The 21,351-nt window shown below is 58.0% G+C and overlaps 3 protein-coding genes across 10 annotated transcripts in view; 1 reads left to right on the top strand and 2 right to left on the bottom strand.

Annotated features, from left to right (window-relative positions):
- The window catches only part of ZNF628 (zinc finger protein 628), a 56,684-nt gene that overhangs the window by 9,639 nt on the left and 25,694 nt on the right, over positions 1 to 21,351 (top strand).
- Positions 124 to 18,434, bottom strand: SHISA7 (shisa family member 7). Of its 4 annotated transcripts, none has more exons than XM_073889333.1 (6): positions 18,175 to 18,434; positions 10,942 to 11,654; positions 9,303 to 9,457; positions 7,709 to 7,774; positions 7,081 to 7,230; positions 124 to 4,559 (listed from the first exon to the last, which is right to left on the bottom strand). In XM_073889333.1, the coding sequence occupies exons 2-6, from the start codon at positions 11,619 to 11,621 to the stop codon at positions 3,916 to 3,918; spliced, it is 1,695 nt and encodes a 564-aa protein (XP_073745434.1). In that variant the 5' UTR covers positions 11,622 to 11,654; positions 18,175 to 18,434; the 3' UTR covers positions 124 to 3,915. The 4 variants fall into 4 exon arrangements, with proteins under 4 accessions (XP_073745434.1, XP_025704571.1, XP_073745436.1 ...); XM_025848786.2 differs by having other exon boundaries at positions 10,942 to 11,678; positions 18,175 to 18,396; XM_073889335.1 differs by lacking the exon at positions 18,175 to 18,434 and adding an exon at positions 17,328 to 17,412.
- Positions 18,523 to 21,351, bottom strand: part of ISOC2 (isochorismatase domain containing 2) — a 7,184-nt gene continuing 4,355 nt past the window's right edge. For 2 of the 6 annotated variants that reach the window (XM_073889316.1, XM_073889317.1), the window contains exons 3-6: positions 20,923 to 21,132; positions 20,618 to 20,794; positions 20,351 to 20,464; positions 18,523 to 18,924 (exon numbers count right to left, since the gene is read on the bottom strand). In XM_073889316.1, coding sequence (XP_073745417.1) covers positions 18,844 to 18,924; positions 20,351 to 20,464; positions 20,618 to 20,794; positions 20,923 to 21,132 — 582 coding nt within the window. In that variant the 3' untranslated portion in view covers positions 18,523 to 18,843. Of the gene's footprint in view, positions 18,925 to 20,350; positions 20,469 to 20,617; positions 20,795 to 20,922; positions 21,133 to 21,351 lie in introns of all 6 variants that reach the window. The other 4 variants (XR_012377070.1, XM_025849030.2, XM_073889318.1 and 1 more) reach the window with 4 other exon arrangements.

A 21,351-nucleotide genomic window follows, 5' to 3' on the forward strand; every position in this document is an offset into this window, starting at 1 on the left:
TGACCACCCATAAAGACTCCTAGATGCCTGCCCCCCACCTTGGCCACGCAGGGGACTCCCCAGTGACAGAAGCACGGAGGTGGAAGCCCATTTCTTCCCGATAGTAAACCTTGAGACCTGGGCTCAGGAAACATCTGTTTATTCCAAAAAATACCAGGTTGTCACTCCGCCGCTGTCCTCACCAAGGGACTGGGGGAAGAGTTTGGTGTTGAGCAGGGAGAGAGAGGGATAAAGAAGCTGTGGAGAGTCTTCTGGTCCAGAACTGGTTATCTTCTCTCTGCAGCCCTCCCCCACCCCTCCCCACAACGGGGTGTGTGTGTGTGTGCGCGCGTGTGTGTGCGTGTGTGTGTGTGTGTACGCCGCGCGTGCCGGTTTATCGGGGCGGAAGACTCAGATGGCGAGGTCCCAGCTCTGGAAGCCTCGAGGGAGATTAGGCAGGACAAGCCCACTTCCTCACCCTCTTGAGACCTCTTCCCACTATGGCTTATTTGAGATCAGAGGTCAAGGCCCCAAGGTCAGGCAGCCTGTGGCAGAGTGAGTGTGGGGAGGGGAACGGGATACCTGGAATCCAGGCCAGGAGGCAGCAAGTCGGGGGGGGGTGGGGTGGAGGAAAGCTGAAAGGCCCCAAGCCCCTGCATTCCAGGCGGCTGGGGAAAGCTGAGTGCTCAGGGGGGATGGTGAGCAGAGGGAACTGGGTGTGAAAGGGGGCAGGCGCTCAAGCTGGCTCCTTTCTGGGGGAAGTCACAGTCTGCCTGAGGGGCGCTGGGCTTGGGGAGGCCCTGGATGGGACTGGGGGGGGCCCACAGGAGCAGCTAGAGGCATGGACACGGGGACCCAGGGAGATTGGGGTAGCTCCCCAGTTCCACTGGGTGCTGGGAGCTGAGGGCATTATCTGCCCCAAGCTCCTGACGAGAAGGGGTGAGCTGAGGTGCCAGTATTTGGAGGGAGACAAAAGAGGGAGGGGGACGGCCCAGAGGAGGGAGAAGAACCCCCTCACCTTGCCTTGGGGGCTGGGGAGGGGGCATGTAGCCCTTTAAGAGTGGGGGAATGGCCGCCCCCCCGCAACATGGCTATATACAAAGAGAGTTGGGGCAAATTGTGCATTGGGTATTGAGGAATCCCCAAAACCCCTGGAGGCTCCCTGGTGTGTGAGGGGGAGATGAGAGAATGCTGCTTCTCCACCATCTTGAGATGATGCGGAGCAACCCCCCCCATGGCCTTGGCAGTGGCCGTGGCCCTCCAGATGTGCCTGCTCCAGGACCAGGCCAGCAGAAGACTTGAGTGAAGGCCCCAGGGAGGTCAGCAGCTGTCCACCCAGCCCGTGGGGTCTCTGAGGAGAGTTTGGCCCGAGCCAGTGGAGTGCTGTTTCGGGTGGGGGCCCAGGTCACAGGGGCAGTGACGTCACCTGAGGACTGTGAAGCCCATCCCACTCCCCCCCCATGATGATAAAAGTTTGCGTGTTGACCTGCCACCGATGAGACGGGTGAAGGGTGCTGAGTTATTAGGAGGGGCCTGGATGCCCTCACCACGGGGTGATGGAGTCTGGCCAAGGCCGGGTCTGTGGTGGGGTTGGTGCAGGCATCAGCCCAAGTCAGGAGGGAGGCAGTGACATCATTAAGAAGGGGCTAAGGATGATGTCATCGGAGGGGCCCCCACCTATTCCCTTTTTGAAGGAATGGGGAAATGGTGTGTATTGTGCTAGTTGCCCTTAAGGGAACAGTTATAGGTGCCATGGGGTCCCAGAAAACAATTGAAATACAGCCATTGTAGTATTTGACACTCAAGATGACGGATCCTGGAAGATAATGATGCATGGTTGAAGTGGATCCTAGTACATGACATATTTTGGTGTCATAGATCCTAGGAGATGATGATGCTATGGTTATGGTGGATCCTGGTAGATGATGACACCATGGTTGAAGTGGATCCTGGGAGGTGATGACACCATGGTTGAAGTGGATCCTGGGAGGTGATGACACCATGGTTGAGGTGGATCCTGGGAGGTGATGACATCATGGTTGAAGTGGATCCTGGGAGGTGATGACCCCATTGGTTCTCATGGTTCCTGGGAGGTGATGACATCATGGTTGAAGTGGATCCTGGGAGGTAACGACACCACAATTATCAGGGACTATGGGAAATGGTGGCATCATCAGTACTAGTGGATCCTGGTAGAGGATGTTACCATCAGCCATAGAGGATTCTGGAAGGTAATGACATAATATGTCATGGTGGATCCTAGGAGATGATGATGATACAATGGTTGTGGTAGATCCTGGGAGATGAAGACACCATAGGTCATAGGGAATCCTGGGAAATGATGTCATCGTCAGGCATGGTTAGCCTTTGACCCCAGGTACAATGCCATCATGAGTGGTGGAAGTCTTATGGTACTGATGATATCATCAGCAAAATTAATAGTGGGCACACCCCAACCAACCCCCTCCCACCTCACCCCCAACAGGAAGCCAGGAGTTTGTTGACAGAGGCGACGATGTCTCTAGTTATGGCAGAAAGACGTGACACCAGCCTTTGGGCCACTATGAGTCCCAGGACTCTGGGAGGCTGGTGGGCCAGAGTGACCTCCTTGGGAGCAGAAGCCAGTCTGGGAGTCCTGTCCTCCAGGAGTCACACAGGAGGTGACACAGGGTGGGATCTGAGGCCCAACCACCCTTTAGAGGGAGGGTCTGGTGAAGATCCTGCAGAGCATGTCCCTGGTGTCAGGGAAAGGAGTGACCAAGTAAAGTCATGGCAGGACAAGGCAGAAACTCTGGTGACATCATCACAAGTGATGGCCCTCCAGAGCAGGCAGTGTCTCTGGTGATGACATCACAGCATTGGGACAGAACCTCAGTGGGGGCCCATTGCTAACAACCTACAGTCAGACCATTCATCCTGATGGAGACCTCTGCAGTTGGGGTTGCCTCCCCAGTGATGACATTTCCTCAGACAACTCAGGTCAGAGCACTTTCTCTGGTGACCCCAGGGTTGCCATGGATTTGGGGCATGCCCTGTCTTCTCATGACCTGGCATGGAGGTGTCTTAGAGCATCACCCCAGGACAGGCAGAGTCCAGAGGTGAGATCACAGAAGCGGGCTGTCATCCCTGGTGATGATATCATGGGAAGAGGCACAGTCCCTCTGATCATGTCATAGGGCAAGGCACCTTCTCTGGAGATGGCATCACAGGAAGGAGGCAAAGTCCCTGTGACAGTGTTGTGGAAAGGTCCTACGTATAGGGAGGACACAGTTGGCAAGACCTTTCCCCTGCACTGTGTCCCAGGAAGATGGCTTTGTCTGTAGTGACAACATCATAGACAGAGACATCTTCTCTGGAAGAAAACATTTTCCTGGTGGTGATGATGTCAAAAGAGGCCTTTTGGTACCAGACATGACATCATCAGAGTGAGATGTATCTCTGCAGTGACATTCACAGGAAGGAATCTTTGTCTCTAGGGATGATGTCATAGGACAAGGCATTGTCTCTGCTGTGACATCACAGGGAGAAAGTCTGTGATGACTTCGTGGAACAGAGACATGGCCTCTAGCGATGACCTCAGGGGCGGGCCTATTCCTCTGTGATGGATTCTTGGGAAGAAAGTTTTGTCCCTGTGATGACATCACAGAACACAGACATTTTCACTAGTGATGACCTCACAGGCAGGGCTCTTCCTCTGTGATAACGTCATGGGAAAGAGGCCTTGCCTCAAACAGTGACATAGGAGGGGTCTGATCTACCATGACATCCCAGAAGGAGGTTTTGTCTCCGGTGACGATTTCATCCAAAGCAGTGTCCTTGGAGGCAGCCCCCTGCCCACAGGCTGATCCTGGGTCCCAGGCCCCTAGAGTGTGTTGGGGGATCCAGGCTGGGATGGGGCCCGGCGAGGCCGCAGCCCCCAAGGCCCCGGGCCTGGCCTCAGACCGTCACCTCATTCTTGCTGGCGGTGCGCAGGTGTTGGGGCAGGTGATGGCCGGGGATGAACTGCAGTTGCTCCAACGTGCCCTGGCGCTGGAAGGGTGGCCTGCGTGCCAGCGTGCCCCCTCCCCCGCCGGCGTCCGACATCCAGGCAGGCTGCGGGGAGCCGTGCAGGCCGTGGTGGTGGTGCGCGTGCAGGCCGGGCGGGGGGGGCAGCCCGTGCAGCGGCGTGGGGGGGCCCCCGGGTCCTAGCAGCAAGTTGGAATGGGACGCGGCCAGGCCCGCGCGGGCGGCAGGCTCCGGGGGCAGCGCGGGGCTGCGCGGGGGCGACAGCAGGTGCTCCCGGCTCTGGCGCAGGGCCTCGGGCGACGACAGGAGCAGGTGCTCTTGCGACACAAGGCGCGCGCGCGGCAGGGTGAATTCATAGCGCGACCGGCCTCCGTCGCCCAGCAGGTGCTCCTGGGACATGACCCGCCGCGGGTTGGGCGCGGGCGCCAGGCCCAGCTCCTCAGGGCCGCCCCAGGCATCCATGCGGTAGCCGCCCCCCGTGCCGGGTCGCCGAAGGGCATGCAGGGGCAGCGTCCCGCGGGGCATCTCCGCCAGGTGCCTGCGCTTCAGGTAGGCCTCGTCCAGATCCTTCTCAGCTGGGGGAAGGGGGGAAAAGCCATAGAGGTAAGTCCTCAGCCAGCCCAGAACCTCCCCCATCCCCTGGCCTCGGTACATCCCACCCCCACGAGGACCCCAGACATCACCAGAATGCCCTGGTCATTAGCCTGGGAACAGGTGGGTGAGTCCCACATTGCAATCTGTCAAAACAGTCAGGCTAGCTATGTGACCAAAATGCAGATTCCTAGGCCACACACGATGGTAGGCCGGTAGATGTGGGGCGACTTCCTTTTTTTTTTTCCCCCAAGCTTGGAGATGTGACCTATTCATGGGTTATGAAGTCAGTTTTGTGGATGGTGACTGGCATTTTGAAAATGAAATAGAATAAAAAATTATCAGAAAGCATCCACACAGGAGCGCCTGGCTGGCTCAGTTGGTAAAGCATCCCCATCTTCATCTCCGGGTCCTGAGTTGAGCCCCATATTGGGTGCAGATATTACTTAAAAAAAAATCAATTAAAAAAAAAGATTAAGGGAGGTGGTGGGGAAAAAGATTTTTAAAAGTTATATAAAAAAGAAAGTATCTAAGGGTGCCTGGGTAGCTCAGTCAACCGACTGAGCGACTGCCTTTGGTTCAGGTCACGATCCTGAGGTCCTGGGATTGAGTCCCCCACTGGGCTCCTTGCTCAGTAGTGAGCCTGTTTCTCCCTCTCCCTCTGGTGCTCCCTCTGCTTGTGCTCTCTCTCTCTCTGTCAAATAAATAAAATCTTAAAAAAAAAAATAAAAGAAAGCATCCACATAATAGGGGAACAAGTGTGAGGACCAGTTCATAAAGTTTTTATTTCAGTTAATTTGTGTTGCGGAAATGTTAATGGATGCAGTGACAATATCTAGGGTTTGTTTTAAAATCATCCAGCAAAGAGGTGCCTGAGTGGCACAGTGGGTTGAGCGTCTGGCTCTTGGTTTCCACTCGGATCCTGATTTCAGGCTTGTGGGATTGAGTGCCGCCCGTGTCGGCTCCGCACTGAGCTCGGAGTTGGCCTGAGATTCTCTCTCCCTCTGCTCCTCCCCACTCTCCCTCTCTGTCTCAAAATAGATCAGTCTTCAAAAAAAAGTAAAAACGGGTGGGGGGTGGGTTAGCCTGGTGATGGGTATTAGAGAGGGCACATATTGAAGGGAGCACTTGGGTGTTATATGCAAACAATGAATCATGGAACACTACATCAAAAACTAATGATGTAGGGCGCCTGGGGGGCTCAGTCGTTCAGCGTCTGCCTTCGGCTCAGGTCATGATCCCAGGGTCCTGGGATCGAGCCCCACATCGGGCTCCTTGCTCAGCAGGGAAGCCTGCTTCTCCCTCTCCGACTCCCCCTGCTTGTGTTCTCTTGCTGTCTGTCTCTCTGTCAAAAAATGAATAAAAATCTTAAAAAAAAAAACTAATGATGTAATGTATGGTGATTAACATAACATAAAATAAAATTTAAAAAAAAGTAAAAAAAAAATAATCCACCAAAAACTGGGGTGAAGGGAGTATAGATTAACAAAATGTTGCTCATTTTAAGCTGAGTAATGTGAACATGGGGATTCATTTTACGATTTCCTCTAATGCTGGGTATGTTTGAAAAAGTTCATAATAACAAGTTTCACATTTTTCCTGTAATTAAAAAATATGCATATATACATGTCTCATGGGTGATAATATAAAAAGCATTTCTTAATATGGCTCTCAATTTAAAAATGTTTGAAGGCTACTGCCACTGACCCAGAAATGTCCGGAGTCACAGTGATTGGTTCAGGGACAAGCATGTGACCCAGTTTGGGCCAGTAGGCTCCAGACCTGGGATTTTTGCTGGAATCATTGGTAAAGACGCTTTTCTGCTGATAGAATGGTACCCTGAAATTCCTCAGGTCAATCTTTGCCACCACTAAGGAAGGATCTGTCTGAAAATGAAGCCAGCCCATCATTTAGCAGAGCTGAGACATACAGAATCCTGGAGACAGCTTTTGAGCTCCTGGATCCAGCCCTACCTGAAGCATATGATTCAGAGACTTTCCATTATCCAGCTAATGTAGTTGCCTTAAAAAAAATTTTTTTTTTTTGCTTAAGTTGTATTTCTGCTAATTGTAAATACAGGTCCTGATAAATACAATAGATGTTAAGAGAGCATGAATCTGCATTTTTAAAAAGCACCTTCAGTGTCACATTAAGAGAAGGGAAAAATGAAGGGGGGGAATCTGAGGGAGAGATGAACCATGAGAGACTATGGACTCTGAGAAGCAAACTGAGGGTTTTAGAGGGGAGGGAGGTGGGGGGATGGGTTAGCCCGGTGATGGGTATTAAGGAGCGCATGTACTGCATGGAGCACTGGGTGTTTTACGAAAACAATGAATCATGGATCACTACATCAAAAACTAATGATACATGGTGACTAACATAACATTAAAAAAACAAAACAAAACACCCTCAGTGTCAATTGGGCCACTCTCCACCATCCTGAACCCAGGCCCTGGCTCTTCACCCCACCCCATTGCCTGTGCCCCTCCCCTTCCTGGGACTCACCCAGTCTCTTGAGGGAGGAGTAGCGGTTGAGTTCAGACTTTACAGCAGCCTCATAAGACGGGGGCAGATGCGAGAGGTTGTGGAAGGACCGTGAGCAGGAGAGCGTGGAGTAGTGCAAGGAGGGGCTGGGTGGTGGAACGGCACGCCAATCTGGGGCAGAGGGGCATGGCAGGGGTGAGCCCAGCCCCTCCTCCCTCAGACCCAGCAGTTCCAGCCCCCAGCCCCTTAGGGAGTGGGAACCAGGGACTCCAGCCCCTCAGAGCACCAGCAGTCCAGGACCCCTGTATTCATTCCCCCACCTCAGGAGACAGGCTCGTTGCTGGGGCAGCAGGTCATGTCACAAGAAGAGCGGCAGCTAGCTCTTGCTCAGCACCTGCTGTGTGCCTGGCCCCAGGCTGGAGGGGCAGTCCACTCCGTTCATCTTCCCACCAACCCAGGTGTGAGGGGGATGACCACTTCTGGTGTTCAAACTGGGAAGCTGAGGCTAGCTTGGTTACCTGGCTAGACTGGGGGGTCAGGGCTCACAGAGTCTCATGCCTGCTCTGTCCTGGGCCCCCAGCTCAGGCTCAATACAAGGCAGGGAAGGAAAGGAGCCTTGTCCTCCCCACAGCCCAGCCCTAGTCCGTACCCATCGTGGTGGCATGGTGCTTGGGGCTGTTGACGTTGAGGTGCAGGTAGTTGTGGTGCAGGTTATCTGTGGGGACCAAGAAGAGAAGTAGTGTCACTGTCATCAGTCACTCCCAGCTGGTGCTGCTGTCCTGGTCTTGCAGAAGGATTTCCACTCACGTCCACTTGGTCCCCAGCTCTGATCCCTGCTACCTTCTGAATCTCTGCTGTGACCTGCCTCTCCCTCCTGGACCATCAGATCGGCCTTCTGGCCATCTGGCTAGCCCCCTCTTCAAGATCAGCCCCCCAGGGTAGTATTCCTGACACCCACACTTGCCTCTGCCCTTGCCCCTCTGCTGTTGCAAACTCTTTCCATGTCTGGCTGTCACCCACAGGACAAAATCTAAGCCAGGAATTACTTGGCTTAGATTGGCTCCAGCTGATGCCTTGCCTGAAGGAGCCTAGTTCAGTCCTGCCACAGGGCCTTTGCACATGTTGTTATGCTATTCTGTCCACCTTGAATTCCTTCCTCTCCTTCTTTGCCTGAAGACCTGCTACTCACCCCTCAAGATGCACCTCAAATGTCTCCTCCTTATTACTACTATTCAAACCCACCTTTCCCCCTCCATTTCTGACCCCAGCCCAAGCCTTGTCCAGCCTGGAGTACCATCCACCCTCCGCCTGAGCCTTCTTTGTCTCGTCCCTCCCCCTTCACATGGGTTCCAGAAAAATCATTCTTCCACTCACTTCTGACTTTGTTCCCCTCCCTGCTCTAAACTTGACCGTGGCTTCCCGCTGCCATCAGGACAGAGGCAGAGCTCCTCAGCCCAGCCTGGTGCTCAGGTCCTCCCTGAGGTGTCTGCACACCCTCTCCCTGGCCCGTAAACTCTGCTTCAGCCGCCCAGAGCTCCGTTGGCCCAAGTAACCCCCTCACCCTCCAGGCCACTGCTTCAAATAGCATTTCCTGGGGGAAGACTTCCTCCTCCTCTAACCCATTCCAGCTCCCCGGGCTTCTCCACTGATGAACTCGTCATAAAATAGAAGAACACTAATAACTGCTATTTGTATGGTGCTTTTTCTGTGTGAGGCATCGCTCCAAGCCTTCGGTCATTGATTTCCTTGACCTCCACGGTAACCCTTGTGAGGTGAGCGCTGTTGTGCTCTTGGTTTCACGGGTGAGGACACTAAGGCCCAGACAGGTGAAACGGTCCGCCCCAGGTCAGCGGTGGCAGAGCCGGGGTTCAGACCCAGGCTCTCTGGTTCAGGACACCTCCTAATGCAGTTATTAGGTGCTTTCTTGTGAGTTTCTTGTGAGCTGTTGGGAGCTCAGACACGGACTTTCTCAAGTGCAGGGGCTGAGAATGTATAAATTTAAATCACCCTGGCGTCCATGGCACCCACCCGTAATGGTTCAGAGATGGCTGAGGCCGGTGGATGGGACCAGGGGCAGGGCCTGGGCAGCGGGAGGTGGGGCTATCCGGGGAGGGCGGGGCTGGAGGACTGGGGGCGGGGCCTTGGCAGCGGGGAGGCGGGGCTATATGGGAGGGCGGGGCTACAGGGATGGTGGGAGTGACCAGAGGCAGCAGCAGCCGCCCCAGCTCCCAGGTCCCACTCACCAAGATTGGAGGGCTTCACGGTGTTGTAGAGGTTCTTGGGCGTCCTCGGGGGAATGCTGTCGGGGCCTCCAACCCCTGGGGTCAAGGAGCTGCTTCGTGCCCGGTCCGGGCGGGTCCCAGGCCCCGCCTGATGCCTCAGAATGTCCACCAGAGCCCTAGAGGTGGCAGAGCGACGGTCAGCGGCCTGGGGACGGGGGTGGGGGCAGGGAGAGGGAGGGCCCGGGATTCTTTCCCTCCCTGTTCTCCCTCTGGGGGAGTCTGTCAGTTCGCCCCGGGCTCCTTGCCTTTGGCCACGCCCATCGCTAATGTCAATCTGAGCGCCGCCCACCCTAAGGTTCCTCCCACCGCATTTCTTGCTTGAAACAGCCCCTTCCTCAATTCATTTGGACCCAACCCCCCTGTGGTCCTTCCCACATCGTCCCCCCTGGGCACCTGCCCCACCCTGAACTTGGGACCTCACTCCCGTTCCTTTTACAGCCGTCCCATGGTGATAAAGTGTGCTCCATTCGTCCGGCTATGCGACCGAAAACCTTAGAATCACCCCTGACTCCTGTTGTTCTTTCATGCTCCTCAGCAGTCTTGCAGATTCGACCTCCAAAATAAATCCCCGGCGGGACACTTCTCACCACCAGTGCTGCTCCCGGTACCTGCTCTCACGTGGCTCATTGCTAGTGTCCTAACCGGTCTCCCGCTTCCACCCCTATCCCCTGCAGTCCGGCCGCACACATGCAGCCCGGGGACTCTTGAAATTATCCGATGGCTTCGCGCCGGAGCTCAGGGCTCTCTAGAGGCTCCCCCATCACTCTCAGAATAAATCTGCTCCACGCCCACTGCTCTGTAGCTTCATGGGCCCCTTCACTGTCCTGCAAGTACTCCCACCAGGGCCCTTGCACTCGCTGTTCCCTCTGCCTGGACTGCCCTTCCCACAGATCCCTGCTTGGCTTGCTCCTTCCCCTCAGGTCTCTGCTCCAGGGCCCTTTCCTGACCTCTTCGCATAAAGCAACACCTTCGGCCCCCACTCTCTACCTGTTATGCTGCTTTCTTTTCTTCACAGCGGTTATCAATACCTAAATTTATATTGCATATGTGGTTGCTTGCGTACTCTCTCCACCACTAACGTTTAATGATAATGGCAGCCAACATTTATTGAGGGCTTACCATGTGCCAAGACTCGACATGAATCAGTTCAGTTAATCTTCGTTACAGTCTGAATGGATGGGGAACAGTTATTAGGCCCATTTTACAGGCAAGCAAACGGAGGGACAGGCCCAGGGTCACGCAGACCGCAGGCAGCAGACCTGGGGTTGGAAGTCGGGTTTACCCAGCAGGGCAGGGATCTTGTTTTTTCACTGCTGTATCCCCAGCTGCTGACCACAGAAAGTGCTCAAAAAATAACTTGTTGGACGAATGAAGGCCTGAGCCTCACCCGTCACTCCGCAGCCAGGCCCGTTCGGTCGCCTATCCCTAGGGCCCGCCCATATCCCTAGGCTTACGCGCCTAGGCTCGCGGTGGAAGCCTCCTGCGTCTCTGAACCTGTACAGGCACCCCTGTAGCCACGCCCTCACCAGCTGGCTCCACGTCTCACTGCCCAGGCCCCGCCCCCAGGCCCCACTCAGCTAGGGTCCCAGCGCTCACGTACCTGGGCACGTTGATCTCCCGATGCGCCCTGGGCGCACGGGACGCCTTGCTGAAGGCCACTTTGGCGCCGACGCCCACCGCCAGGGCGAAGCTGATGACCCCGCACACCACGTAGGCCGTGCTGCCCCCGGGGCCCTCGCCCCCGCGCCCCCCTGCACCCCCCGCCCGGCCCCCTTCCAGCCACCCCGCCTGGCCGGGCCCGGGCCCCCCGCCCACACCCCCAGCACCCCCGACGCCCCCGGCCAGCGGCGGCGGCGTGGTGGCCCAGCGCGGCGTGTCGTAGTTGGAGCAGGAGGCCTGCGCCAGGCGCATGTGGCGATGCTCGCAGCAGAAGCGGTAGTGGCAGGTGCCGCAGCAGAAGCGGTAGGAGCCCGTGCTGCAGTTGAAGGTGGCGTCGTACTGGCCCATGACGTCGTAGTAGCCATGGCAGAGCTCGGCGGGAGGGGGCGCCCGCGCCGCCGCGCCTGTCCCGCTCGCGGGGCTGGTCCTGGTGCCGTTGGCGCCCGGGCCCGCTGTGCCCCCGCCGCCGGTCAGCGCCCCGGTCAGGCGCCGCAGGTGCGCCAGCAGGGCGGGCAGCGGGCCGGGGGGCTCGGCACTTGTGGCGTTGGACGGGCGCGCCCCAGCCTGGCGGGGGGTCGAGGCCAGGAGCAGGAGGGTCCCGAGGAGCAGGAGGGACGGCATGGGGCGCGCAGGAGGTCGGACGGGGCCGCCAGGCTGCGGGGAGAAACAAGGCGGGAGCTGTGGGCGCGGGACAGATGGCCAGAGGTGCAGAGATGTGGGGATGGGTGGCCGGACAGGGTGAGGAAGGCGGGCGAGGGAAGGTAGAAGGATGGAGGAAGACAAGCACCGGGAGAGCGAAAGGGTGTAGGAGCGCGCGATGCATGGGCCCAACGTGAGCCGTCGCACAGGGCAGTGGACAGTGGACGGCGTCGGCGGGGGGACGGAGATACGCCCAGACGCGGCCGCAGGAGGATGGAAACGGTAACGCGCAGACGGGGAAAGGATCACGGTGAGCGAGAAGGCGGGAGGAGAGGTTGCGAAGGTCGGCGGAGATATCAGAGGGGTGAGCACAAATAAAGGACGGGCAAAAACACCAGAAGCAAGATAGGATGTGGGGAGAAAGCATGCGGGGGAGCGAAGGAGGGAGGGCAGAGGGGCGGTGAGGACGGTGGGGTGGGTCAGTGGGGGTGGGGGAGGGGATGGGAACATGTTCGGGGGGGGCGAGATGGGGAGGGATAGAGAGAGGTGTGGGTGGGGGAAGAGGGAGAGAGATCGGGGTTGAGAATCGGAGTTGGCCGACTAGGCACGTGGAACCAGGTGGTGCAGGGCTTCTCAACCTGGGCTCCACTCTCTGGGCCCCGTTCTGCGTGCTGCCCGGTGTGGAGCACCGGCCACCACGTGCCAGGAGAATTCGTATTCTCCACATGCTGCCAGCCTAAGATACCTGCAGGCACTGCCAAACGTCCCCCTGGGGGCACAACTGTGCCCGGTTGAGAATGGCGTGCGTAGACCGGCATGGTGCTCAGCGGCCCCAGAGGCTTACTTCTCTTTTATTTAGGTCTGGTAATCCAGGGGTCTCTAGCTTCTGTCTCTCTCCCGCTCCCTTTCTCCCTCATCCGCCCTCTCTGTGTGTCTCTCTCTCACACACACGCGCGCGCGCACGCACAGACACAGGCACACATGCACACACATGCAACACAGACACACACGCACACATGCGCGCACACACACACACACTGTCACAGTTGCGGGTCTGAAGGGTCTCAGCCCCCAGCAGGAGAGGCAGGGTGGCACAGCTCCACCATGTGCCAGCTGCCTGACACTGCACAGGCTCTTACCTAAGCGTCCCGTGCCTCGGTTTTCCCATGTGTAAAATGGGGGTAAGGATGGTTATCAGGGGGTGGTTACGAGGATGAGCGGGGTTAACCTGTGTAAGGAGCCCGGAGCAGCCGGGCCTGTTGCCGAGCGGCAGACTGCACACGGGCGCTCAGGTGTTTGCCGCAGCCGCTGTTGGCGGAGGGCGGCGCAGGGCGGACGGGGCCGTGGCGCAGGTGCGGAGGGAGGGGCCGGAGGGGCGGGTCGGCCCAGCACAGACGCTGCGGGCCGCGTGGACTGAGCCCTGAGGATGCAGCGGTGACTGATCCACGGGGTCCCCGCCTCTGTGGGGCTTACGTTCCAGCGACGGGAGAGGGCTAGTGCGCAGACAGAAGCCAGTGTGAAGCATGCGGAACACTGTTGTGAAGAAATATTAAATCTTGAAGGAAGTCATGGCTAAATGAAAGCAGCTTAAGGGGATGGCAGCGTGGATAGGACTAGTCCGATGAGCATCATCAGGTAGTACTTTTATGGCCCTTTCCATTGCGTGCGTGCGTATCTGGGGACCACACTGTCACCCCCAGAAGTCGTACGGGCTGCGGTGGAGAGAGGGTCCTGGGAGCTGAGGCTCCCCACCCCTCAGCCAGCTGGTCCCCCTCCCACCTGGGGCCTCAACTCTCCTTTGAGCTTCAGCTCCAGGCCCTCCCTTGCACTCTGGGCTAGAACCCCCCACTCAGTGTTTCATAGGCATCTAAGAAGGGGCTTGGCCCACGCTGTGGACCGCCGTGTTTGGTGGTTCCTCAAAAGTTAAACAGAGTTATCACATGACCCGGCAGTTCCACTCCTAAGAACTGAAAATGTATGTTCACACAAAAACTTACACACGAATGTTGATAGCAGCACTATTCGTAATATCCCCAAAGTGGAGACCACCCAAAGGGCCATCAACAGAGGAACAGATAAACACAATGTGGTCTATGCAGAGAACGAAATATTACTTAGCCTTAAAGAAGGGAGCACTGATATGCTGCATCATGGATGAACCTCCAAACATCATGTGAAAGAAGCCAGACACAAAAGGTCATATACTGTATGGTCCCATTTATCTGAAATATCCACAGTAGTCAAAGCTATAAAGCCAGACAACTGATTAGTGGTTGCCTGGAGCTGGGGGAGGGGAAGAACGGGGAGTGACTGCTTTGGGGTGATGAACATATTCTGCATGAGACAGTTGTGACAGTTGCACGACATGATGAATGTCCTAAGTATCATTGAACTCAACACTGAAAAACAGTTTAAAAATAGCTAAAATGGTAAATTTTGAGTTAGGTGTCTTTTACCACAATTTTAAGAAACAAACAAAAAAACACCAACATAGGTCAGATGACATCAAGCCCTCCCCTGCTGAAACTGTCCGCTGGCTTCCTGTCACACCTGGGATAACATGAAAACCCTTGTCCCTTTCCACCCTCATGCCTTTCCAGGTCCCATGCCCAAGAGGGCCCCTTCTTCCTGCCTTTGCATCTGCCGCTCCTTTTGCCTGGGCCGTCCCCTTGCTGCGGATATTGGTCTGTGCCCCCCGCTCCTTCCCTCAGGTGTCCCTCACGGGTCATCTCACTGACCTTCCCTGTGCTGTCCAAAGCAGCACCTCCCACTGCTCTGGTCCCCACTCCTGCTTTCTGTGTTGTCACAGCTTCCATCTCTACTTGCCACATCGTACGTGAGGGACTTACTGTCTGTCTCCCCCACTAGACCATAAACTCCATCAAGGCAGACTTTTTTGTCTGGCTTGTTCACCGTGGTGTCCACAGCACCCAGTATCAGTGCCTGACACAGGAGGTATTCCAGAAATATTTATTGCACGGATGAATGTTGAAAGGAAGTGTGAGAAGTGGGTCTTCTCTCTTTCCCTTTCTGTCTCTCTCTCTCTCTCATACACACACGATTCAGATGAAAGCACTGAGGTTCTCAGAGGTCCCATCATTAGCCTAAGCCTTACAGTGCCCAAGCACTGGAGCTGGGCTCTGCACTCAGGTCTCAGGGCACTGCCACCTGTAGAACCTTTATCCCATGCAGAGAAACGTGGGTTGACATGCATACAGACACACACCTTTCACCAGTGAATCCACATGCATGCAGTGATGTGGATTTCTTCATTCACTGAGGGCTGCCACATACGGTTGGGCAGGTTGGGCACTGCACAAGGAGATCTGGTTGAGAGGCTGGAATCCAGCCAGGCTCTCCTCCTTAAGGCGTACTGGTGGGACTGCATCCATCTGGGGGAAGGGGCACCCTTTAGAACTCACACAAAGTTGCCATCTGCCTGCCAAAGCATAGACACAGGGAAGCTACGTTGGGCCAGGGGGTACCTTTGTCTCATTTGCATAAAGCGCTGTATGGGCTAGCAGTTTGCCCACTCAGTCCCCATTCTGTGCCAAGCCTCCAGCTGAGCTCCATGGACACAATTCTTCCCTCTGCTAACAGAGTCCCATTGTCCCCTCCAACTGCACACACATGCACATGCCCGGGGAGACACAACTTCACACCATTGACAACTCTGGGGAGTGGGGGCTGTGGCACCTATCCCCTCAAACCCAGGGACACACCCAGACACAATACACATGGCACATCTACCAGTGGAGGGAGCCATGGCCTCCTGCCCCCGCCTTACACCTCCTGAAGGGAGGAGGACACACACCTAGGGACACAGTGACCTGTCTAGGCACAAGGATACGGGGGGGGGGCCGAGTCTTCCCTTGCCTCACACAAAATAACACAAAGACACGCAACATTATATACACACAATGACAGAGAACACAGGACACCCACATGGTGTGCAGACACAACACACAAGGACACCCAATGTCATCCTGGTGGCGCACCTGTAGCCTCCTCCCAACACACATGCACACAGCTCCATGTGGACACACAGCTGTGCACTTCTGGGCACTTCCACTCACAGTACACAAGACCGAGACACAATCTCAGACATTGTGACGCACTGGGAGCACACACAGCTCCAGAACACAACCAGGGGCCTGCCTAAGCCACCTCTACATGGACACACAACCATGCACATCCCAGCCCACGGTCATGCATCCTCGTGGGTGCACACACACATATGTGCAAACACACCCTCACCCAGCGGTGGAGTCTGGAAGCACACATGTGACCCCCCCCCCCACAGACACAGTCCTCCCGCAGCCCCTTACACACACAGGCACTTTCCTCCCCCACAGCTGTAGAGGAAGGGGGCCCCTCACCCCAATCTCCTCCCTCCCTGCACCATGCATGCTCAGTAGCAAAGGGCCAGGGCTGTGCCCCCGCCCGAGCACCAACCTAGGACCTGAGAGACGTACAGACAGAGATCAGGGGAGCCAACTTGAGAAAGGTTTCCAGAGCAGGCCCCACTCGGTCCCTTGGGCTCCTGGGAACCTTACAGTACCTGCATAGCACTGGGCCCACCCTCCACAGCCTGCCAGCTGGGGACGGAGGCTAGGGCTGGGTTGGCTGGGTGGGGCCAACGTATGGCAGCAGGGAATGAGAGATGGAGAGGGCGGCGGGGGGGCAGGGAAAGAGTTTTGGGAGGTTGGTGGGGGGAGAGGCCCAGAGAAAGGAGAGAGACCCAGGGAGAGGGGCACAGAGACCCAGAGAGAAGGGGTAAGAGACAGAGAGGGGGCAGAGACCCAGAGGGGGAGCGGGCTGGGGGGAAACAGATACAAGAGGGGCACAGATCCCAGAGAAGTGGGGTTCAGAGATTGAGAAGCCAAGAGAGAACGAGAGAGAGAGAGAGAGAGAGAGAGAGAGAGGAGAGAGAAAGGGGGAGGACAGAAACCCACAGAAGGGTAAGACCCAGGAAGAGAAGATCTAACCTCGGGAAACTGGGGGCTGGAGGGGGTTTGCAGGTGGCGGCAGAGGGGGGCTGAGGGTGCGCGGTGGGTATCGAGAGAGAGAGAGAGAGAGAGAGAGAGAGAGAGAGAGAGAGAGGCTGGGCACACGCACAGTCCGGGTGGTGTGCAAAGGGAGGGGATCCTAGGAATACCTGGGGTTGAGGAGTCGGTTTGAGGTAGGGATGTGGAAGGCAGGCAAGAGGAGGAGGGGATGTGGAGCAGAGGGAGAGAGGGGAGGGGTCCGGACGGGGGGCGGGGATCCCAGTACTGGGCACCCAGGCAGCGGGGACTCAGGGACGACGACCCCCCCCAGGCGCTCCCGGCGGCCGCCCATCCCCAGGTCTTCCCGTGTCCTGTGCCTCTCTGACTCCGGGTGTCTGCATCTCCCTGCCCACCCCTCCTCCCGGACCCCGCCTCCCACCCGCCCGCAGGCGGCCTCGCGTCTCTAACGGGATCTGCCCTGGGTCACGGTCCTCCTAGCCTGTGTCTCTCTACATGTCTCATCGCTTCTCTGCGTCCCTGAGTCTGTCCACCTCTCCCCCGCCCCCCACACGCTGTCCCGTTCTCTGAGTCTCTGTTTTCTGTGTCCGTTCTTCCCTTTGCCCGTCTGTCTCCGTCTCTCTACATCCTGTGTCTCCCCCCACCCCCAACCCCCAACCCCCACATCCCCAACTCTCTTTACCTCTCTGACTCTGTCTCTGGCTCTATGTCTCTTTCCCAGGTTTGCTATCTACAGATCTCTGCCCCTCTGAGTGCCTCCGTGGCTCCCACCACCCCACGCAGGACCCCAGTCTCCCTCCCTGGTCCCCCTACTCTCACTCAGGCCTGGGTTGGAGGGGCGGGGTGGGGGAGCGCTGCAGCGGGAGCTGTGTGTTCCCAGCGCAAAATAGACTCCCGTTGCCATGGCGACGCGAGCGCGGCCTCCGAGACGCGAAGCATCAGGCTTGGGGGTGAGGAGGGGGGCCACCTGGATCCGGAAGGCGGGGGCCGGGGGGGCGCCGACGCCAGTCCCGGGGGCTCCTGGAGGAGGGGGGAGGATAGGACTCGTAGGTCCCTGGGCAGAGGGGGTGCTGGGCGCTCTGACGCCGGGTTCCGGGGACCGGGCCTTCTGGGAGGGTGGGATTCCAGGATTGGCGGGGGTGGGTGGGGGGACTCAGATTCCCCAGTGGGGGGCGGGCTAGTTGGAAGCTCTGACGCCTGGGTCTCTGGGGGATTCAGAGGTTGCCTTCTTAGGTCTCCAAGGTTGGGGGGCGGGGAGCAAGGACTGCGAATCTCGAGGGGCCGAGGGGCCTTGACTGGGGACTCCGTAGAGTCCGGGCCCCCAGATCTTCACGGGGGCTGCAGAATTCTGAGAGCCCCCCTGTGGATCCCCAGGCTCCTGCGTCTTAGAGGAACAGGAACCACTCAGATGAAGCCGTCTGTCCTTCCCAGCCATTCATCCATTCATCCGCATGCCGGGCTCTTCCTCCCGTCCCCATGTCCCCAGTGCCTTAGTTTCCCCCTCCGCACCGGGGTGCGGTCGCGCTCACCTCACTTTCCGGATTCGGGACCCTTGGGGAGTCGGGGGTGGCGGCGTGGGGGGCCGGCCGGGGAGGCAGAGCGAGCGCGTGTCTGCGAGCCAACAGGCTGGGCGTGTGCGCGCGCTGGTAGGGGGCGGCCGGCAGCGTGTGGGGCGTGCGACCCGGCCCGCAGCTCCCGTCCGTGCAGATGCGCGCCGGCTTCGTTGCAGATGTGGCCGCGGCCAGCCTGCCTTCGCCTCGTGCCGGCTAGGAGCCGAGAAGAGGCACCTCCCCCTCCCCACCTGCTGGGACCCCTCTTCCCCCAACCCGCGGCCCCCACTCGCCCCCGGGACACCCCCAGGTCCAAGAATGGTTCGGTCCACAGCCACATCAATGTTTATTCTGCAAGTCCGGGTTCCACAGCCTGTGACACTCCCTCCCCCGCCCCTCCCCGCCTCGTGAAGTGGCCGGGGGCCGAGCCCCGCCCCCAGCTCTGCTCAGCCAACTGCCGCACAGCTTCCTGGAGTCTCATTTGCATTTCCGGCGCTCTGGCCCAATGGCAAGGTGGCGCTCCACCTCCCCTCCGGGGGGGGGGGTGGTACTCCCTGTGGACTGCACCACTCTTGGGAGCCCAGGATGGGGGTGAAATGATTTCACAGAGGTCCCAATGACAGGAGGGTGGTCTTCAGGGTGAGGGGTTCAGCGGAAGAGGGGGTTCTGGCCTTGGAAGAGGCTCAGCAGCCCGCTGTCCGGGGCAGGCTCTTTGATGACCTTCTGGATCTGTAAGGGGAAGAGGAGGGTTCAGGAAGAGTCAAGAGTCCCCATTTCTAGGACAGATTTGGAGGGGCACTTCTCCATTTTCATCTGCCTGCCCTCTTGGCAGCAACTGGCTAAGCCAACCATTCCCTCTTCTTGAAACTTCTCCTTGGGCCTCCCTTTCACAATGGCTGCCTGGGTTGGCTCCTGATCACCTGCCATCTTGGTCCACTTTGCTGGCTTGTACCAAGGCCCTGCCCTGGAGCTTCTTGTCTATACCGGCTCCTGCTTAAGTAATCTTACCTCCCCCATCCCTCTCAACTCCCAAATCCAGCCCAGGCCTTGCCCCTCAACTCCAGACTCACGGATCCAGCTGCCTCTTAGATGGGAGTCACCACCTGACCTCTCACACCCACGGTCAGTAGACCACAGATGCTCAACCCCCTCTCTGGGGCCACCTTCTCCCAAGGCCCCACACTGCACCCATCAGCAGGCCTCACTGTGCTTGCCTCCAGAAAAATCAGCAGAGTCTGCATCCCCACTGCCTCCACTCTTGTCTCCCTCCTTCCGGCCACCAGCCCACATCCATGGGCCACCCAGAACCAAACTGCAGATCAGACCATGGCCAGCTCCCTTGTGCAAAACCCTCAAACCCTTGAGAAGATGGGGCTCTGGCTCCTCTCTGCTCGCCCTCCTCCTATATTCAGCGAGAGCTCACCATGCCTTGCTACGGTGCTTTGAATAAGGCAAGTTCAGTCCCGTGTCCAGGCCTTTGCCCTAGCTGTTCCTTCTGCCACGAACACCCTTTGGATGACTGGCTGCTTGTCCTATTTCAGGTCTCTGCTTCAGGGCCACCCCTGGGGAGGGACCTCTCTGCTGTAAGCCCCCATCTTATTCCTCGTACACTCTGAACATCCCTTTCTAGCTTCTGGCCACAATGTGCAACTGAATACAGACTGGCTTTTGCTGTTGCCCCAGGACCTGCCACAGTGGTTGGGCCACAGTAGGTGCTTAGCAAATATTCAACAGAACGGAACTAAGAGGAGGGAAGGGGGCGGACCTCGGAGGGCTGGGCACCTCCCGCCACCCTGAGGGCCAGTGGTGGTGGCTGCAGGGCCTGGAGGAAGGAACAGAGAGGGTCACAGGGCTCCCACCTACAGGGCCTCTGCCAGACTGTTCTTGCCTGTCTACCTGGCTGCCTCCCGTACCTCTCCCCGGGAGGCCTCCCACACCACCCTGAGCAACCCCGCTCCTCTGCACCCCAGCCCTCCCAGCCCCCTCCCCTGCTTTCTCTCTCTCCTGTCCTTATGGCCATGGACAGCTTCTCTTACAGAACTTAGAACTTTGCCCACTGGAGGCGGCAGCCTGCTGTGTTCCCAGATGGATTCTGTCAACCAATAGGTGGTGGGTGCTGGAAAGGGAGGCAAAGGTAGGGGTGTGGGGCCAGTACCTCCTTAAACTGGGGGTGGGCGGCATCACCCACAAGCTGCAGAATCAGCCCTTCACTGGTAGAGAGGAAGGCACCACTCTGCCGCATCCGGGCCAGCGCCACCAGCCTGTCCACCTGGCTGGGTGGGTGGGTGGGAGGGATTTGTTGATGCCTCGGCCTGGACACCCAGACCCCTGGCAAGCTCAGCAGGGATCCCACTCCCTGGTTCTTCCTGGCCACCCCATCTGTACCCCACATGCACCACCCCCCTCAGCAGGACCCACTCACCTGCGAGAAGAGCAGGCGTCCACCACCACATGGACCTGTAGCCCACGGTCCAGGAGGTCCAAGGTGGTGTTCTGGGGGCACAGACAAGAACGGGGGTCTGGGGTGAGGGACTGGGGAGCTGGGATGGGATGAGGAGGCTCCGATCAGGCAGGAGGGCCCCCGGTTTACAACAGGATCCTAGGGCAGGATGGGAGCACCAGGCAGAGAGGGGTCCAGAGTAAGGATGAAGGTCCCAGGTCAGGAATGGGGTCCTGCCAGGATGGAGGGCTCTGGGTCAGGGAAGATGCAGTGATGGGGGGTCTCACCAGGATGCAGGCCTGTGTCTCAATGCCACAGAGGAGCACAGAACGCAGCTGGGGCCGGGTGTCCAGCTCCTGTAGCACCACAGGCACCATGCTGAAGCAAGTTTTGGCCACCGGTCGCAGGCCTTCAGCCCCCAGCTCAGGCACCGTGGGGCCCAGGCCTGCTGGGTACTGCTCTGTTAGCACAGCGGGTACCCCCAGCAGCCTGGCCACCTGTGCCAGGGGAGGGGACAAAGGCCTGAGCCTGAGGGAGGGGCCTGTGGGGCCAGACTCCTGGGTCTGAGGGAGGAGGGCCTAGGGGTCTGGACTCCTGGGTCTGAGGGAGGAGGGGGTTGGGGCCTGGACTCCTGGGTCTGAGGGAGGAGGGGGCTGGGGGGCTGGGACCGGTGGGCAGGACTTGCTTCAGCATGGTGCCTGTGGTGCTACAGGAGC

Source organism: Callorhinus ursinus, unplaced genomic scaffold (genome assembly GCF_003265705.2).
Source record: "Callorhinus ursinus isolate GAN/ISIS: 27379988/994484 unplaced genomic scaffold, GSC_fseal_2.0 scaffold106, whole genome shotgun sequence".
Classification (NCBI taxonomy): domain Eukaryota; kingdom Metazoa; phylum Chordata; class Mammalia; order Carnivora; family Otariidae; genus Callorhinus; species Callorhinus ursinus.